A 20,880-nucleotide genomic window follows, 5' to 3' on the forward strand; every position below is an offset into this window, starting at 1 on the left:
GGTTAACAGGGAACCTGTGATGCAGAGGGACAGAGGCCAAACCTCCCTAGATGAAGGATTTACTAGCTCCTTGCTGGGAGTTGGGTGTCTACATCCAAGTTCCTATGTGGGATTTGTTGACATGCACCCAGGTGGAAGCGTGGGAATGCGGGGTCCTGACTTACAGCATGTTACTCTCAGAGAATCACAGGGCGCCTAGTTGGGGCACCCACTCTGCCAGGCAGCATAAGCCTCCATCAACTAAAGGGGATTCATTCACTATTCAAACCACTTATTGAATACTACATGATCTCAGGCCGGTGCAAAGCACTAGGGTTAAAACATCAGACGCAAATGGCCCCTGTGCCTGCTCCTACAGTTGGGGGAAGGAATGACTGCCTCATAGCAGAGACCAAAATGAACACTAAAGCCAGCCTTGTGAGAGGTATGGGGAGGTTTTCCAAAGAGGAATAGTTAGGCTGGGTTTCAGAGGATAAGAGGGTGTTACTATGTTAGGATTTCTCAGATTAGAGTATTTTAATAGCAACACATTTAAAGAATGTTAGGGGGCTGGGGTTGTAGCTCAGTGGCAGAGCGCTTGCCTAGCATGCGTGAGGCACTGGGTTCAATCCTCAGCACCATATAAACAGAAACAAATAAAATAAAGGCATTCTGTCCATCTACAACTACAAAAAAAAATTAAAGCATGTTAGGGAAATCAAGACAATTAGCACACCAACCCTGAGCTTTACAGATACTGCTGGGGACAAAAATAAAATAATACACTGAAATAAATAGGAAGCAATTTGAAGAAAGATAGTAAGTCGATACTTGAAGTGGCTACAAAAATAGTGAGCACCAGGAAGGTACTGTGAGTGAGTGGCCCTGGACCAACACTGAGCAAGAAACAAAGGGCCGTGGACTGGGAGGAACGGAACACTCTAGGCAGTGGGAGTTGCATCTCCTCAGTGTACCTTGTGACCCTAAGACGGGGTGAAGGACAGGTGGTCAGGGTAGGTTAAATGATCAGGTTGGAAAGATGAGGGCTAACTGGGCTGATTATCAAAGAAAAGGAAATGGGTTGCTAATACCTCTGGGGAATCCCTACTCCCAACACAAGCAGTGGCTAATGATCACCCCAGGCTGCTCTTCTCCTGCTTGGTACAGTCACAGGGTGCGGAAGAAGGAAACCTGGGATCTCACCCACTCCCTCAGATACCCAGCTCTGCGTCCCCTTCTCTTGGTCTCTTTTTAAATAAAACTTTTCTGCACTTGCCTCAGTGGGTGATTCTTGGTGTTTCACCGTCAACACTGGGGGAATGAAGACCAGATGCCGACTTCCAAGGCAGTATCAACTTGGGATAAGGCAGTATTTCATCAGTCATCCCACAAAGACTTCCTGAGCACATATATAGAAAGGGAGTTTCTGAAAGCAGAGACTTCTCCCCACTGGGGCTATTTCTATGTCCCATTTTTACAGAATCCTCCTCACCAAAGATAAAACATGAACCAAACAAGAGGTTTAAACATCAGTCTCACAGGGAACCTGGTGGTTTCTAATAAAATTTCCACCTTCAGGCATAACTCAATTCTGCATTTTGTCAGGTGCCAAAAACTTACACTGGAGAAAAGACAGCCTCTTTAACAAATGGTGCTGGGAAAACTTGAAGTCCACATGTAAAGAGATTGGAACTAGATGCCTAGCTGGCTGCAGTGGTGTGTGCCTGTAAAACAAATGACTTGGGAGGCTGAGGCAGGAGGATTGCAAGTTTGAGATCAGCCTCCCAACTTACAGGAACCATAGCAACTTGGCAAGACCCTGTCTCAAAATAAAAAGCAAAAACAGCTGGGATGTAGCTCAGTGGTTAAGCGCCCCTGGGTTCAGTCCCCAATACCAAAAGAAAATAGATCCCTATCTCTCACCCTGCACAAAAGTCAACTTGAAGTGGATCAAAGACCTTGGAATAAGACCAGAAACTTTGCAACTGCTAGAAGAAAGCACAGGGAAATGCTCCAACCCATTGGCCCAGGCAGTGATTTCCTGATAGGACACTGTAGCTCAGGAAATAATGCCAAGAATCAATAAATGGGATGGCGTCGAACCAAGAAGCTTTTGCACAGCAAACAGCTAAGAGCATGAAGAAAGAACCTATAGAATGGGAGAAAATGTTTACCAGCTACTTTTCTAAGGGAGGATTATTATCTAGAATATATAAAGAACTTAAAACTCAACACCAAAAAAAAAAAAAAATCCATTCAACAAATAGACAAATGAACTAAACACACTTCTCAGAAGAAAGACACATGGCTAAGAATTATATGAAAAAAAATTAAAGTTGCTCAACATCTCAAGGCACCAGGAAAGTGCAAATCAAACCTTCACTGAGATTCAGTCTCTCTCCAGTGAGAATGGCAATCAATGACACAAATAGTTATAAACACTAGTGAGGATGGGAGTGGAGGGACTACACGCTGTTGGTGGGAATGTAAATTAGCACATCCACTGTGGAAATCAGTATGGAGGTTTCTCAGAAGACTAGGAACAGAAACACCATATGATCCAGTTACTTATCCAGAAGAATTAAAGTCCACATACTGTAGCGATACACGTATATCCATGTTTATAGCAGCAGATTTCACAAAGGCAAGCTGTGGAACCAGCCTAGGTGTCTGTCAAAAGAAGAACAGAAAAAGAAAACGTGGTATATGTATACAAGGGAGTTTTATTCGGCTACAAGGAAGAAGGAAACTATGCTGTTTGCAGGAAAATGAATAGAATTGGAGAACGTCATGTTAAGTGAAATAAGCCAGACTCAGAGAGACAAGGGTCATAATACGTTTTCTCTCTTGTCTGGATGCTAGAAAGGAGAAAGGGGACAAAAGGGGATCTCAAGAAAACAGAAGAGAGACCACTAGGGTAGAGGAAGGGGGCCAGGGAGGAGGGGGGACAAAGGGAGACACTGGGGGGTAAACTGGTGGAAGTATGCTGTATGCACGTACAAAACGCCACAATGGAACCCACTGTTCTTCATAATTAGTATACACCAGTAAAAAGGAAAAGCATTTTCTCTCCCAAGGATTCATGGCCCAACTGTTTGCAAAGAAACTTGAACCAGACCATGGTGTCTTCTGAGGGTTTGCTCAGGAGAGGACTCCCACAGACACATGGGCAGGAGCAGGCAGAGCTCGAGTTTCAGCAGGACCTTCCCCTGTGGGAGAAAGCCCAGGTGGTGCTCCCACTCTGCACCCCTGCATCCCCATGAGCTGGAGGACCTGGGAGCACTTTTCGTGGTGCTTTCCTGCAATCCCCCTGCAAGGCCCTCAGACACAGCAAAGGAAGGCCAGCCACACAACACAGAGGCTGCAGCCTGGCTTGTTTTGCCAAAAAGCGGGAGCAAGCCTGCAGAGGCAACTTCCTCAGACACAACCCAAGCTCAAGATTATGTTAAACCACCACTGCTTCCAGAAAACAATCTAGAACAACAAACTTACAGACTTGCTCTAGGGATGTTTCCTGAAACTGGCAACAATGTCACTTGTGCACTAGTGTGTCAGTGGGTTAAGAAAAAGAACACCGATCTTGAAACCAGAGAAACATACTCAATGATTTGGATCAGTGGCCCTCACAGGCTGTGTGGCTTTGGGGGAGACACATACTCTCTCCAGGTCTTAGGTCCCTCATTTGTAAATTGAGCAGGCGGAAGATCCTGAAGGCCCTTCCGGGTCTGACATTTCACGACTGTGAATGCCTGAGCCAGGCGTGGTGTGGCTCTGGTTTCCAAGGCCGGCATCCTTGCTACCCAGCATCAGGAGCCAGAGGCTCATCTGCCCAGACATCCTTCCTACATGGCCCAGAAAGGCAGTCTGGCCCAGGGCTGAGACCTCAAGCCCAGGGTTGGCACTCCCACCCTTTCCAGATTCTCACTGCCTGCCAGCTCTGGCCATGTGCACTTAAATACCAGCTGCTTGGTCACTTGCCAGAAAGGGTCTCTTCCTCCAGGACTGGGCTGTGGCATCCAGCAGGCGGGCAGGGCCAGGCAGCTCTCCATGCTGCCCCTCCCTCTAGAAGCTTGGGATAGGCTGGCAGCTCCAAACTTCATGGCCAGACAGTCAAGGCAGTCTGTCCCGGGAGATGCGCTCAGCACTTGCTTCCCAAGTGGTGTGCCCGCTCACCCACACGGGCACTTCCTTGCTCCTGCTAATGTTAGCATTCAGCCTTCTGCAGCCACTCTTGGCAAGAGGCTAACCCCAAAGCCAGACTGCATTCACGGCGAGTGCCAGACGGTTTGACCTTGCATCCAATACAATATTGCAACACTGAGGCCACCCTTGTCGGAGGTGGCCACAGGATGGGAGGGCATTAGAGGGCCCTAGCACATTCCAAAGAAACCAGAGCTGACTATGTGAACTTCAGCAAGTTCCAATTAGCCACTGGGTAAAAACACAAGTCCTTACCACCATCTACCCTGATAATAGTATTAAGATTCAAATGGTGACGATAATGATAGTAATGATAAAACAATAAGTCCTGGTGTTTAAGTGCTTACCGAAGGCCTGCAGGCAGGCTGATAGGCTTTTCACATGTTATTTTTATATAATCTCCTTAGTAATTCTAAGGGGTGGACCCTAGTATTATATTTTTCACGTGAGGAAACTGAGACTTTGAGTAGCTGAGGAACTTGCTTGAGGTTGAAGAGTCTAATAGCAAACCGGAAGTTAGACTCAGCCTTCTGCCTCCAAAGTCCTGTCTGACCTCATTTTCTAGGACAGGAACCTTCAAACACACCTGATAGCTGGCTGCATTCAATTATTCAATGGACACTTATAGCATCATGCAGAGTATCAGGTGCTGGGTAACCAAGAGCCATGCCCTGGGAGTCTAATGTTCCCCAAGAAAGAAGAGCATAGCTTATCCTCCTGGCCAGAGGCCAAAATGACTCTACATCCAAATGACCACAAACACTTCTAGACCAAGAACTTAGGCCTTGAGGCCCTTCCTGATCCTGTGTTGGAGGTGCGAGGTCCAGGCAGGTGAAGGTACTGGGCTTTAAAGAAGGCACAGAGGAGTAGACTGGCACCCCGAACGCCCGACTTCTCAGGCTAAGCCCTGGGTGTGGAGTCAGAAGCCTTGTGGTCACTCCACCACATCACATCGACATGCCTGCCCCCTGACCGTGCACTCCAGAGCTCTTCCCGGTGGAGGAGCCAGTGGCCCATGCTGCCGGGTGCCATCCCAGCCCTTCCCCCACAGGTGAGACCCCAGCTTCCCTTCTGAGCACCTGCCTGCGAGCACATTCACTGGGTGATTGCTGATCCGCTGTGCAGATGGAGCTGCCTGGAAATTCCCCCAGCTCAGAGCCTCGTCCATGGAGTGCACAGTCACAGTCAAGGCGTGCTATCTTGCCTCATCTACTTCCATTTCCACTCTCCTTCACCCCCGGACACATCAGCCCATTCACCTGCCGAGGCTTGGTACGGTCCTGTGCCTCCCCCAACAGAGTGGGAGCAGGACTTGAACCTCGGCCTGCAGCCTGATCTCCTCAAGCCCAGGCCCTCCTCCCCCAGATCTCCCCACTCACCAGGGGCAGCTTCAGGGCCCTGCTCTCCTCCCGCCATGGTGGCTCAGCACTGGGCTGAGCCTCTGCATCCTGGGATCCTCTCTCGGCCCATCCTCCCACTTCGTGAGGCCTGGATGTGTCCTTCCCCTGAGGTTTTTATTGCCTAACCTCTTGGTGCCAGCCTTGCAGAAGGAAAGGGCACTAAGGGTATCGGTAATCAGGCCTGTTGCAGGGCCTTCTCTGGAAACAGAAACTCTTCCACAGTCTCTGTCGGAATCACAGGCTGCTAAAATATTTAACATTGCAGACAACTGAAGAGGCATTAAGAAAGAAGAAAGGAAAGTCGGGCCCAGGTGCTGTGAGCTGGGGCCTATTGACACTGCATGCTAAGCCTCTTTCTCACCCTGCCGGTTTCTTAGGACAAGAATAGTACAGAGACGTCAACCGGAAGATGGCAACTCTGTTCAACTTGGCTCCCTCCCAGGAACCCTAGTGGGTGGGGCTGCTGGGGGGAGTGCAGGCAGGTAGGGGTCCCCAGCAGCTGGGAGCCAGCTGACCTTGCAACACCATCTGCTCCGGGACAGGCCATTCTGCAGGCCTGGGAGTGAGGCCACTGGCGGGCCAGGAGTGCGCCTCCTTGGCCCAGTGCCAAGGTGGTGCCTCCTGCAGGTCCTTATTGCTGCACAGTTGTGCCATGAACACACCTCAGACTCCACCACTCTAAGGACACAATCAGCTGGGGGCTGGGGTGTGGCTCCGTGGTAAAGGGCTTGCCTGGCATGCAGGAGGCCCTGGGTTCCATCCCCAGCACCACAAAGACTCCACCACCTGATTTTCCCAGGCACAGGGCCAGGAAGCTGAGGGGGAGGGAATCGAATGCTCTGTGAGCACCAACAGGTGCCTAGGAAACTTCCAGGGCTTCACACACAGAACCTATGCAGTAGGTGAGGGTTACTCTCCTCTGCTCTCCTCCAGCCCCACGCGGCTAATTCAGTTTCAATTTTAGCTTGTTTAGTTAAAACCAAACGAGATCAGCCATTCAGTTCCCCAGCACCAGCCTCACTTCAAGTGCTCAATAGCCACAGGAGGCTAGCAGCCATTATATTGGACAGAGGAGATACAGAACATGTCCATGGCTGTAGGAAGCTTTCGTGGATGGTGTTGTTTCTGAGAACAACCTCCCCAAGGGTCCACCCAGCGGGCAGGTTGATGATCGGGGTTCTAAACATGGCCTTGAGGTCCAAGGAGCTTTCCAGAAGAGAGGGTCCAGTCCTTGCTCTTACTCTTTGTTGGCTCTCTGACCATGTCACCTGTTGGACCCTCCATTTTCTCAACTGCAAAAAGGGGACACAAACAGAACATCCCTAAGGGTTGAGGTGTTGCTGGATATAAAAGCGACAGGGAGAACTAAGTGAAAGGGAACTTGTACCAAGTCCGTGTGCGAGGTGCTCTTAACAAAATGGCTCACTTAATCCTAACCACATTGTATAGGAAAGATTGGGACCCATTTTATAGGAGAGTAAGCAGATTCAGAGAGGGCAATAGCAGCTCCCAGGTCACAGAGCAAGAACCTGAATTGGAACTTTTTTGGGGAGAGAGTACTGGGGATTAAACTCAGGGGCATTCCACCACTGAAGCATCCCCAGCCCTATTTTGTATTTTATTTAGAGACAGGGTCTCACTGAGTTGCTAAGCGCCTCACTGTTGCTGAGGCTGGATTTGAACTTGTGATCCTCCTGCCTCTCCTGAGCAGCTGGGATTACAGGCATGTGCTACCGTGCCTGGCTCTGAGTTGGAACTTGAGCTCTGCCAACACCCAGGCTTGTGTTTGTCCTGCTCTAGTCCCGAGTGAGGCCGTCTCCTTGAAAGCCTAGAAGCACAGTTGGGGTGGCTGGGGTTGGCAGTGTGGACACACAGGGAAAGCACCATGTCAACTGCCAGGGGCCAGAGTCCTGTTCTAACTCTGCAGCCAGTCAGTTCCCTAGTCCTCCCTATCTGAAGCCTCAGTTTCCTCCTCCATAGAGTGTGGAGCCTAATAAGAATGCCCCCAACTTTCTTTCTAGCTCTACCCAGGAGAGTGTCCAAGGTCCACTTCTCAAACATTACTCCTGGAACAAGCCCCAACCCATGTCTGATGCCGTTGCTCCTACGGGTGACCCTAATGACAGGCTGCAGGAAGGACAGCTGGGTCAGTTTGGACACAAGCAATTTGGAAAATCATCACCTTGCCCTAAAACTGTCCTGGATTTCCCAGGAGCAGGAGTGGCTCTTTGCTCCCCTGGGCCCAGGTGCACTGTAACAGGGGCCCCAGGGCAGAGGAGCTGGAGAACCACGGTGGTGGCTACCCTCTCCCAGCCACCTGCAGAGAATCTAGCCCTTGCCTCCGAGGAGACGGGCACCTTCTGTGTAGGTGCCTCATAAACTGACTTTCCAAGGAGACTTGGCACTTGCCCAGATGCCAGATCTACCTTTCGGGAAATTCACTTTAATTATAAAACACAAAAGCCTCAGGACTTAAAGGCTACATGTCAAAGGGCCCTTTGGTTTTATACAGGATGGTTCACAATGATTGAAGTTGTGCGCAGTTACGCAAATCTACCTTGTTTGCCGTCTTTTGAATCTGTGATCTCATTCCATGCAGGAGCTCCTTGTGGGCCAAGCTGGGTAAGCGAAGGAACCCCACTGGACAGACAGCCACCAAGGCACAAAGATGCAGATTGGCTGGAGACCAACCTCGGTTCCTGGGGCTCCCTACTTCTGTAGGGACAGTAACAATGACCATCTTTATCATGTTCCGACTGTACATCAGGCACTTTCCTGAGGCTTTGGAAACACTGTTGTATCATCAACATCACCACCAGGGAGGTGGCTGAAATGCAGGGGAATCCGTCTTCCTCAACAGCCCCCCAGAGGGGAAGAAGGTTGCTACAAGATCAGACCCAGGGACCGAGATCTGCTGTCCTGGCTGTAGCTGAGGGAACTATGTTGGAAGAGACTTTTTTCCTTTTGCTTAATTTACACAGTTGTAGTCATCCTCTAGTCTTATTCTTAAACTTGAAAACATGGTGTCACAGCTGGTAATTTTAGGAGTGACGAGAGAAGGAAGAAACAGAGACCAAGTGGGAAGGTGGCGTGGGAGGACGGGAGAGGAGCGGTTCCCGTGTGGCTTTCAGGTTCTGCCAGCGCTTCCTCGGCAAGAGGCCAACCATCCCTCTCTGTTCTTTCCTCAACTTTTCAACCCAGCCGCCCTTTGTGATTCAGCCTAGATCTGAACAAAGACGCTAGGCAATCTGGGAACAATTTAATTCTCTTAAAATGCACTAATAATTGAACACAATACCTTTCTCCAAGTGGGAAAAAAAAAAAAAAAAACCTTTAAATAAATGCTCAGCAAACATAGCAGGGTGGTATCTAAGATCGATCTAGAACCACATGTGAACATTAGTGATATATAACCAAGATGCCAAATTCTAACCGACCCTTCCACCAACATAGAAGGTGGTCTATAAAGGTGAGACCAGTTCAAGCACTTTCAATGAGGCCGTCTCTGGGTCCCAGACTCCTCCACGGGGAGGACCACATGATGTACAGACATGCACCCTGAGCCATCTGTCCATCTATACCTACTTGTGAGGCAGTGGCTGCTAGGACTTAAAGCCACAGGCTACCCCTGGCACATCACCAGCAGTACCCACTGCAGTATCTAAGTTGGCAAGTAAAGCAGGAAACATCTTGATGCTGCCTGTGCATATGATATTGGGTTATCCAGCCATCCTGTCACCAAGACGGCCAAAGAGACCTCTGGGTGCAGAATTTGACATGGGCTATAGGTTCTACTCAAGTCAGCAGGCTCTTCAAAAATTCAATAGGAGGGAGTCACTTGGTATCAAATAAGAGGGTAGAAATTTGAGGTGTGATTTGCTTTGCCCCTCTCCTAGTGACTTAAAACATTATTTCAATGGCAAAAAAAAAAAAAAACAACAATATAATAGGGCACACAAAGAAAGACACACAATGTATCACAGTAAAAGCAATCACAAAAATTTTTAACTTGCAGATTATTGTGGGCTACACTGTAGGAGAGAGGAAAGCATCCTCTCCTTCCAAAGCAAGATATTTCAGCAGGCAAAGAATTCTGTGCGAGAAAGGAAAAATAGCCAACTTGTGCTCCTCAGTCTCAGGAGCATTGACTGATCTCCCAGAAACAGTTCCACACCGGAGACGTGGTCACTCAACTCTCTGAACTAGGAAAATGATGACAGGGAACCTAACACCACTGAGCACCAGAAAATGCCAGTGTAACATGTTAACCAATGATCTCTCTCAACTTCCTGGCAATCTGAGGAGGCAGGTACTGGTGCTGTCGTCCCCATTCTACGGGTGAATGAACTGAGGCTGGGTGTGTAGCTAGTAAAGCAGAGCTGGGTTAGGAATTCAGGGCCCTGGCCTTGAACTTCCTCCTCACTGCAGCGCCTGGCAGTGTCCCCGGAAGCCTGACCATCCAGCCTCCCACGGACTGCTGCTGGATTTGACCTTCAAGTGCAACACCTCTGCTCCTAGCCCCTGCACCTTCTGGCCTTGGCAGGACCTTTTCTTTTCTTTTTTAATTTATTTTTTAGTTTTAGGTGGACACAATATCTTTATTTTATTTTTAAGTGGTGCTGAGGATTGAACCCAGTGCCTCACGCATGCCAGGCGAGCGCTCTAACACTGAGCCGCAATCCCAGTCCTGGTAGGACCTTTTCTGAGACCTGCTCAGTCGACACTCACAACTCTTTTGTGGTAAGTGGGTTCATTAGAAAGAAGTACTGAGTCTCCTTCCCAAGGAAAAGAAACATTCTCGCCATTTGTGTTAAACCAGTAGGAATCAGCCCCCTGGGCAGACAGGGATCTTGTGGGGTCCTGTGGGACAATATGGCCTTCTGGATCAATTGCCAAAGCCCTTAGGTCTCCATAGCTAGAGTATCCAAGAGAGGAGCCACTAGCCACCTTTGGCTGTGGAGTGCTAGGAATGGGGTCAGTCCAAATCCAGATGTGCTGTGAGTATAACACATGGTACAACACTTGCCTAGCACATGTGAGGCCTGAGTTCGTTCAATCCTTAGCACCACATAAAAATAAAAAAAGAAAGGTGTTGTGTCCATCTACAACATACATATTTAAAAAATAAGAATGGAGCTTATTGCCTTAATAATTTTTACATTAATTTTATGTTGACAAGGTAATATTTTTTGCATACTAGGTTCAATAAAATATATTGAAGTTAATGCTCCCAGTTTCTGATTAGGTTTTTTAGTGTGGCTGCTAGAAGATTCAAGGGTACTTCCTTGACTGTGTCACATTCCTATTGGACAGAGCTGGTCTGCTCATTTCCAGAGAACTGCAGTTGCCTCCTAAGGATAAGAGGAGATCCCACTGCCTATTTGCTCAGGGTTTACCTCCCCTGTCACCGCATCTGGCAGATGAGAGGGAAAGAATAATCACAATTCTTTCCAGAAGGCCTCAACCAATAGGGGACAGAGAAGAGGCCTCTCCCCCAAGAGCCTCAAGCACAGGGAAGCCTGAACTTCTACCATGCCTGGGTCTCCACGGACCAGAGAAAAGCAAGTCCTGGAGCCAAATAATCTACAGAGAATGCAAGTTATGTATGCAAAGGCCACATGTGTAATTTTTAAAAATTGAGGGAGCCACATTAAAAACAAAAAAGAAGTAAGTGAATTCAATTTCAAAAATACATTTTAACCCAGTACATGATATAATCAGTATAAAAATGATCAATAATGAATTTTTTATATTCTTTTCTTCATACTAAGTCTTCAATATCTGGTGTGTATTTCGTGCTCACTCCCCACACATCCCCACTCACACTTGGCCAGTGCCTGCCATATTGGACCCTGTGGCTCCGGGAGTGTATGAAAAGTCTCAACAGGAGCAAAGTGAACAGAACCACCGCAGGAACCTAAGACTCATGGCTAGGGGCCCAGGACCAGCCTTGCAACCTAGCCACCGAGAAATGTCTGTACAGAGTTTGATGACAGAGGAAAAAAATGACTCTGTAAACAGTTAAGCTAAAAAAACAATGGGTGAAGTGACATTAAGACACTGAAACAGTAATCGTCAGGTGGTACTGTGATGGTGGAGTTCTCTCTTTCCTTTATACACCTTACAAATAGGCCAGAAATTTTACAACATCTAAGGCACACTGAGATGTGATAATTTACGATTTTTAAAGTGATAAAAACAATGAGCCATGAAATATTTATTGGGCTGCTCTATCTCTGGCTAATTCTCCAAGAGGGAGATAAAGTGTGTATGTCTTTAAACCCAAAAGCACTGATGGAGTCCCTTGTTGGGCGGAGGAGAGGCTTCCCTAACTAGTCCAACATCCTTCCTGTGCCTTCACCGGGAATGTAAGGCACACACTAGCAAGGGCTGCAGGAAGTTTTTTGCTGGTCAGCAGCAGAAACAGGCGTCAAATGCAGCTTAGCCTGCATCTGTTTGGGCGGCACAGGCCTCCACACTGGCCCAGAGTCCCGAGTGTCACTATTGTGGGCAGCAGAGGCAGCTGGGAATCGGAGGAAGCGCTCAGACTTGAAAAACAGGTGACCATGCATTCTTTCCGCATGTGCAAAATATGAATCAAATCATTTATAAAATGCCTGCAGCTGTTGGTGGAGACATAGGTACTAATTTAGACTCCGACCCTACCGCACATGTTTACAAATGTGCACATGTGCGCACGCGCAACACACACACACACACACACACACACACACACACACACACACTTGATAGCCTGAGATCTTGGGATACTGCAGAGCTTTTCTGGAGTGTGCCTGTCCACATGTTTCCTTACCCCCAAAGGATGAAACTTAAGCAGCAGCTCCGGCAGAATTACAGGTAACATTTCACTTAGGAAAGAACAGGCAGTCCCCTGCAAGTGTGAGGATCTGGCCGTCACACACATCTGAAACCCGTGCTCCTAATCTCAAGATCTCTGGGCAACGTAGGCTGCTGTTGATGAGCCACACCTGCTTCAGAGATTAAACCAGTGCTGACCCATTTGCCTCAAAAGGCAATTAGCTAGATTAATGGGTGCCTGTGGCTGAGAGCACGAGGGGTTGAGGTATGATGGGCAGGTGGTGCAGGATATGTTCTGAAATTGATCGTAGCCATGGTTGCACAGCTCTACGTACACTAAAAGTTACCGAATATATATATTCTTTCTTTCTCTTTCTCTTTCGAAGTGCTGGAGATGGAATCCAGAGCCTCCTGCATGCTAGACAAGCACTCCACCATGGAGCTGCATCCCCAGCCTCATTTATACACTTTAAATGAGTGGATTCTATGGTATGTGGCTAGTATCTCAATAAAGTCATTCTGATTTTTAAAGGTATTAAGCACAAATATGAAAGGGACTCGGCTCATCTCACAACAGTGGCGCTTTGAGTCATCTCAGCACCACTTCACCTGCATGCAGGAGGGGACTGGCTCTCTGCCTCTCTTGTGTAAGACTCGTGTATAAAGACTACCCTCTTTAGTGAAACTCCCAGTGTTTCTGGGCCTGAGGAAGGCGCCGGTGAACTTCACTGACCTTTCTGGTCCTCCCACACAGCTGGTCTCATCTGAAGGGAATCTCGGAGCATCCTTCTCAGGAACCGTAGGTAAGGTAGCTGGGCCAGGCCCCAGGCTCTTTCTGGGACAATGAAAGGAAGCAATAGATAAGATAATGTTGATGGTAAGAGAGACATCAATCTCCTAGTCATTTTTGAAAAACATATTTCCCAATGGAAGCTTTAAGTGGCTACTACATCAAAATCCTTCAGGCAGGGTGGGGTGTGAGGGAAACAAAGGTCATACAACTAATGGCTTAGAGATGCTTCCGAATCATCTAAGCCCCCTCTAAACATATCTAGACTCAAAAGCAGATATATCTGCATCTCCAGAAAAACGTACGACTGATTTCAGCTTACACCCACCCAAGCACTGCCAGCCAGTGAATGCATGACGCTTTTGCAGCGGTTTAAGTTAGAGGAATTAAAGAACAATAGAAAAGCAGCGAGGCATGTAAACAGACAGTCCTCACTCCTCAAACCATTGCTCACATATTGCAGAATCTTAGCACATCCAGAGAGGGCAAGCGGGTACATCAGCCATTAGATATGTAAAACTTAGTCTTTGGGAAAACCACCCATCTATTGGATTGACTTTTAAAAAAATCAGGCTGGGATTCACCCTTGAAGCTGAACCCACAAGAATTTAATTGAAGTACCTGTCAGCGTGTTGCTCTTCCGGAGCCAGGGGTTGCAGCTTTGAGTCTCCAGTGTCATCAGGCTCTGGGGGTGAAACACGCACCTCCCCATTCCCAGCTGGAGTAGGGAGCTCAGGTCCCAGCTGCTCCTTGGCCGCCTGGTGCCCACTTGGGCTGTCCCCTCGCAGGGCAGCTGTGTCCTCCATCGCCTGACGGCTCCCTGGCAGCACTGAGTCATGAGCTACGCCAGCGATCATCCTTGCAGCACCTGTTTCTGGCAGGTCACCAGATGTGTGTGCCCATGCCTCGGCTGTGCTCAACGTGATGTCACCCTTCACTTCCCCAGCAGCTCCTGCCTTCTCGCTGGGCTCCTGGGGAGTGTCCAGCACTTCTCTAGCCAGTGGTTCAGGGATGCTCGGGTGGCCAGGGGTGTTTTGCATTTCCAGGATGCTGGCATCAGCTTCAGGCTTCCTTTCACCCCCAAGCAGGTCACTATTAGCCTCGGGCTCAATTAAAACATCCCCACGGGGAGGAGAGGATTCTAGAGCACAGGTAGATTCTGGCACATCACCTGCACCCACCGTGTGAGCCAAGTCCTGGGTACCATCTTCTCTAGGGTGACTGTCAGAGACCAGTGTTCCCTGGCACTTTTTTCCAGAAAGAATTCTGTCACCTTGAACGGAGGCCTCTTCTCCAAGGCTCTGGGGAGCCACCTGGATGTCAGCAGCTCTCTCCAAAGATGTCCCCTGAGCAGCCACTGGTGAGGAAAGGCCTGAAGCTAGTTCCTGCCCACCCCTCGCCTGCTGTGAGTGAACCTTGGCTCCCAGGTCTGGCCTCTCGCTTCTCCTTGCTATGAGTGGCACACCAGTCACCTCCTCCTCAGCACTGGCACCAGGCTGGCTTTGCTCCAAGGCTCGCCCCCCGAGACCTGGCAGCTTGTCTAGAGCTGTATCCTGGGAAACCAGATGGGAAATCTTAGCCTCCACAGCCAACTCTGGCTTCTTCTCCACCCAGAGTCCAGCAGGAGGTACAGGGAGAGTGGTAGCAGCCATTCCTTGAGTTCCTTCTAGAAGCTTCTCTGGGCTTAGTAGCGTGGTGAGGTCCTTGCCCACCACACTCCTCCCAGCTCCTGCCTTTTCACTCGGTGCATTCTGGGGCTGGTCAGCAGTCAGGGCTCCAAGCACTGATTGCTCAAAGATTCTGGTGATGTGCTCCCTGAAGTCATGGAGCCCTACAATGGGGCTAGGCTGCTTGGAGCTTGCTTCTGTACCACCTCGTGCACCTCTCCTTGGATCTGGAGGTGTCTCTACCACCCTGTCCCTGCTGCCCTCTGTCTGTCTTGCTGCATCACCCACCATGCTGTCCTCGCTGCCAGAGCAGGCTGGAGTCCCACAGGGCCTGGTTTCTGGAGCTATGGCCTCTTTGTCCTCCTCTGTCATCTGCTTACTCTTGGCCAGAAGAGGCATCCTGTCCAGGTAGGGCATGGAGTCCACAGGTTCCTCAGTGGTTCCAGCTTTGGAGCTTCCAGAGATGGCAGGCACAGCAGAGCCCTCCCCACCTGCAGCTCCTGGTTGCAAGAGGAGGCTGGCCGGCAGCTTCACAGAGGCAGCCTTTTCTAGGGCAAGCAGGGACTCCTCTATGGGACAGGGACTTTCACCCGGAGCTGTGGGGCCCTCCGAGGAAACAACTCTCAGACCACTGTCTTCTGCTCCTTTCCTGGCGGCACCATTGATATGCAGGTAAGGGGTGTCAGGAGCAGCGTCTTTCCCAGCCGGCAGGGGCCTCTCTGGGTCAGGGCCAGCCTGATGTGCAGAAATGCCCTCTGTGCCTCTGGGCATCCCATCCAGCTCTCTGGCCCGTAGCAAGGCATCCTGGCAGCTGGGCACGAGCTGCTCAGTCTCACAGGACTCACCAGGGACGGAGGTAGAAGGTCCTTTCCTGGAGGTGGGGCAGTGCTCAGTCTGAGCAAAGGTGTCACTTGGAGTGGTTTGTGGCTCCTCTGGAGCTTGCTGCGTCCCTGGGCCTCCTTCACCGGCACTCTCACCAGCTGTAGCAGCCCCTCCTTCACCACCCTGCTCCCCAGCCAGCGGGAACTTCTCGAGAAGCTTGTGGGTCTCTGTATCTGTGGTGGCCGAGGTGGCAGCGCACTCCATTTCTTGCTGTAGGGCCGGCCCTGGTTGCTGCCTCTCTTCCTGGGCTTGATCACATGTCTGTCTCTCTGGAGCATCCTGGGTGGGTGTGACTCTGAGGCTGGCCAGTGCTGGGGCTGCCAGACCATGAGCTGTATCCAGGAGGGCCACTGAGTCAGGTGGATGAGGCGGGGCCCCCACTGTGTCTCTACTTGCCATCTCTGCCTTGCACAGGCCCGAGGGTGGGAGCTGTGCGTCAGCTACCCCCGCATCCCAGCAACATGCCCCTTCACGCAGGCTGCCTGCTTCCACAGCATCACCCAGCTCCTGTTGGGACTTGTTTGGCCCCTGCCCAGCACAGCAGCTTCCCTCCCCGCCCAAGCTCCCTGCAACAGAAGAGTCTTTTAAAGTGTCTCCTGCGTTAAGCAAGACCCCTGAAAGATGGCCACGGCTGCCTGCTCCCTCTTGCCCATTCTCCCCTAATGCAGGCAACTTCTGTCCTGTTGGAGTTGGCAATTCTGACTCTTCCGATGGAGAACTCTCTAGAACCAAACTTGGAGCATCACACAGACTGTCTTTGGGGAGCACACTTTGACATTCTGATCCAGATGCCTGCTCCTGTCCTTCATAAGTGGGCAAGCACATGTCCTCCAGAGGCCCCGTGGGTACGTGGGCTGGGGAAGGACCTGCACCCTGGTTCTTCACACCTGGGTTGCTTGGATAAGCCTCTTTCCCATTTGCAGGAGGTTGAGTCATCTCCCTGAGCTTATCAATGATGGGTGCCCCTGTGTCTGACTGTGATGGCAGGAGGCAGTTCTCAGAAGATAGTGGGGGCCTCTCGGATGCAGCTTCTCTTGCCCCACTGTCCTCCAGGTGGGACAGGTTTCCCTGAAAATCTTGCTTCGGACTGAGCATTGTATCCACTGCTGGGGTCTCCTCACAGGGAGTGTTTGGCACATCAGCATGAACTTCCTGTCCATCTATATTGTGCCCTGGCCCAGAGGATTGGCCTGGGGATGTCAGCAAGTTCTCCCCATCACAGCTGCGGGGCCTCTGTGGGGACAGGCGGCCCTCTGTCTTTTTTTCCAATGTGTTCTCTACCTCTTGGGCTTTGGATACAACCTCTGCAGCAGGAGTCGACAGGAAATCTGATTTCTCTGATTCTAAAGCAGGAAGAGACTCCGTTCTTCCCAAACCCCACGTGTCCTGAAGGGTATCAGGGCATCTGGACTGCAACCCCGGAACAACATCCTCATCAGTTTCATCTGGTGCTGGGGGCAGGACCGGCTTCTCCTCAGGGAGGAGCAGTGAGGTGGCTGCAGTGGTCACATTGGCACCAGCCGTCGCCTGCCATGCTACCTGCATTGACTGAGGGTTGGGCTCGCCTATGTGTCCAGCACTGTTCTTCCTGGGTGGCTGTGATGAGTCTAAGCTGGGAAGGATTCTGCTTTGTTCGTTGCCACTTTGTTTCAAAACCTCATCTTTGTCCTCCTCAGCATTGGGCTTGCCACCAAGAGCCTGAGACTCCTCTGCCCTCAGGTTTCCAGGATCTGTACCACCAGGTGGCTCTGGGGTGGCATCCTGGCTCCTGGGGTTGTCTCCAGCTGATCTGATCTCGTCTCTAGCCACGGCAGGACCCTCATCATTCTCGAGGGCCTTGGCTCCATCCTTTGGCCCCTCTGACCTTCCAATACTTTCACTCGAAGTCCCAGGAGGAGGAGGGGGCAGCGGCATCCCTAGTGCGACCCCCTGGCTTTGCTCCCTGTTCCAGAACTCCGCTCTCTCCTGAGGTGAGGGGGCAGGAAACTCCCCAGCGCTCCCTTTTGGGTGCTCTCTCTCTCTTTCAAGATCTGATGCCCCCTCCTCCAATCCTCCCAACCCTGTATTCACCAGCTCTTTGGCTGCTTCTGCAGAAACTGGTTTCTCCGCCTTGGAAATCGTCTCCCTGGCCAACCGGCTGGATCCTCCTTCGGCAACAGGGATCTGAGCATCTGTATGTGCAATGGGGCTTGAAGCTGGAGTGAGTGGAGAGGGCTGGGCACTCACCAGCAAACCCCCAGCTGGCTGGCCACCTGCGGCCACACCGATGACTTGACGGGGTTCAGCCCTTTCTGTCTCTATCTGTGAGTGACCCTGAGCGTCACTGGTGTCCAGAGGCTTCTTGCAGGAACTGCCGATTGCTGCAGCCAGAGCAGGACTGTGTGGGTCCCTGGGCAGCTGTGTGTGTGGCAGAGGTGGTCCCATTTGCTGCCAGCAGCTTTCCCGGGAGGCAGAATTCGCTTCAGCTTCATAGGCGGGGCCTGAATTGCTGGGAGGCGGGCCGCAGGCCCGGAGGATTTCCAAGCTACCGGCTGAATGCGGAGGCGACACCTCCACTCGGCCTGGATATTGTGGTTCCCTGGTCTCAGGTATTGGGGGCCACTCCTCCAGGCCAGCTGAGCTCTCCTTGCCCAGCTGGACAGCAGCTGGGGCCTTGGTGGCCACTTGTACAGAAGCTGGTCCTTGCCTGGACTCGGCAGGGGAGCCTGCAGCCTCTTTCTCTTGGGCCTCGAAGCCACCAGAGTGGGCCCCCTTCCTCGGCCCTGCGGGCTGTGCTGGCGAGATTCCCGTCAACTGGCCGATGTGGCTGGAGGAAGAGGAGTCCTGTGCCTCTTCCCTCGGCTCCTCGTCACATCCAGTACTGGGGACGATGGCAATTCCACTATGATGAGTAGAGCTGTCCCCCTCAGGGGTAAATGCCGCCATGACATCTCCCGGGGCACTTGGGGACGTTTCTGGTGCGGCTGTGGGGCTTGCCAAGCAAGCCTCTGGGGGGCACTCGGTGAAGGGCATGGAGGTCCTGGGCCACTCCTGCTCCCAGGGCGGCGGTAGGCCAGGCAGTGAAGAACCTCCCGGCCCCCTGGCTTCCTGTGGGAACTTCCTTGGCTCCGTCACCTCTGGGGACACGATGGTCGGATCCCAGCTGGCAGCACTCTCAGAAGTGGAGGGGGGGCTGCCGAGCCCAGCACTGCCAACAGTGAAAACACTCAATGTTTCATTGGTTCTCAAGGGTGCCAAGGACAGAGCCACATCACAGCAGGTCACGCCAACCCGCCCCCACTCCACGCCACCAGCAGCCTCCACCACAAACGTATGGGCCCCCATGCAGCAGGCTGCTCCCCCTGGGAAGCCCTCCAGCCCCTCCCTTTCTCCAAGTCGGACATTCAGCTGGGGGCTTCTGTGCTGGTCAGCAGCAAGCAGGGAAAGATGGAGACTCATTCATAATAATCTAAAACACAGGACACCCAGGAGGACCTAAAATGGGGGTTTGAACCAGTTCTCTGTAGACTATAAGGAGGTCTTGAGTGCTTCTGGGAATCCTTTGATGTTCAGGAAAAAAGCCCAAGTTGGCCAGGCCAGGCTTTGAAATGGAGAGCTATTCTTGAACACAGTTAACTTGATTCTCCACCATTTGACAGGTGGTAAGAGAGACACAACCCAAAAGTCATTTCTGGTTAGCATGGAATTTCTGTACCCAACCAACATGTACCACTTGGAATCTGAAATACCTTCCTACCCCTATCTGTCCTGACTTGAACACTTATCTGGGCAATGCATAGAAAAAGCAAAACAAAGCACGTAAGAAACTCAGAGGAACCGGTTCAGAGTCAAGGAGCTGCTGTAGATAGCCGACTATCGCTATCATAAAAGAACTCGTCACATGCTCTGCTTGATTGTTGCCCAATCCCATATAGTTTGAAGTAAAAATATTATTTTAAAAATAATTATTAATAATTTTAAGGCCGCCTGTGGTGGCACATGCCTGTAATCCCAGCAGCTTGGGAGGCTGAGGCAGGAGGATCTTGAGTTCAAAGCCAGCTTTGGCAACTTAGGGAGGCACTAAGCAACTCAGTGAGACCCTATCTCTAAATAAAATACAAAATAGGGCTGAGGATGTGTTCAGTGGTTAAGCACCCTGGGTTCAATCACAAGCAACTAATTATAATAACAATAATAATTTTAAAATAATTATTTTATAAATAACACACACACAATACAAAATTTGGAAAACAGGAAAAAATATCCAATGTGCTTGGCACTTTCAGTGTTCTAGGGATTTTTTCCTTTCTATTTTTTTTTCCTGTACAGTCTCTTAGGGGTATAATTTTTATTATTTGTACATAGCTGTGACTCTATACACTTGTTATGATTAAATATTTTCTGGTTTCAGGAGAAATTGCTCAATGCATAACTAATAGTGTTTCTAAAGTCATTATCCTTTTCCTTCAAGTTTTCATAAGGAGGAAAATAGTGAAGGAACGGCGTGGAATCTTTTTGTAACCATCTGTTACACACACGCACATTCACACACACCTGGACCTGCAGTGTCCTGGACAAGGCCAGAGGAAGGAGTCTATTCTCTGTGTTCACTGCCCAAATTCCAGGTTTCCATGCAAGACAGCACACGTGCATTCATATGTGAGGGAGGCACAGAAAGGGAGGGTGAAGTACGATCCTATTAAAATGTAAAAATATGTTCTATGGACTGAACTGTCTGTCCCTCAATACCCACATGTTGACAACCTAGTCCCCCACATGACTGCAATGTGACAGGGCTTTAGGAGGCAAAAATTAAACTAGGTCCTAGAGTTGGGGACCTAATCCAATGAGAATGGTGTCCTTATAAGACGGAAGACACTGGAAGGTGCTAGGCACAGAGGGAAGGCTGTGTGATCCGGGAAGCGCCTCCCTAGCTGGCAGAGCTCTCTCCAGAATCCAGCCCTGCTGGAACCCTGACTGTTAAAGTCACCCAGACTGTGGTGTTCTGTGATGACAGCCCAAGCAGACTAATAAAACAGGGGCATATGGACATTTATTGTCCTATCCTTTCAACATTTTGGAGATTTCAAATTTTCCAAAATAAAAAATTGAGGAAACAATAATGAATGAAATAACATCAGTGCTTGGCAAGGATCAGCTCATT

At 50.3% G+C, this 20,880-nt stretch overlaps 1 protein-coding gene across 3 annotated transcripts in view; it reads right to left on the reverse strand.

Annotated features, from left to right (window-relative positions):
* The window catches only part of Tacc2 (transforming acidic coiled-coil containing protein 2), a 172,808-nt gene that overhangs the window by 113,156 nt on the left and 38,772 nt on the right, over positions 1-20,880 (reverse strand). The window contains exons 3-4 of one of the 3 annotated variants that reach the window (XM_071610844.1): positions 13,810-18,942; positions 13,132-13,233 (exon numbers count right to left, since the gene is read on the reverse strand). In XM_071610844.1, coding sequence (XP_071466945.1) covers positions 13,132-13,233; positions 13,810-18,942 — 5,235 coding nt within the window. Of the gene's footprint in view, positions 1-13,131; positions 13,234-13,809; positions 18,943-20,880 lie in introns of those variants that run through there. The other 2 variants (XM_071610842.1, XM_071610843.1) reach the window with 2 other exon arrangements.

This window comes from Marmota flaviventris, chromosome 4 (genome assembly GCF_047511675.1).
Source record: "Marmota flaviventris isolate mMarFla1 chromosome 4, mMarFla1.hap1, whole genome shotgun sequence".
NCBI lineage: Eukaryota > Metazoa > Chordata > Mammalia > Rodentia > Sciuridae > Marmota > Marmota flaviventris.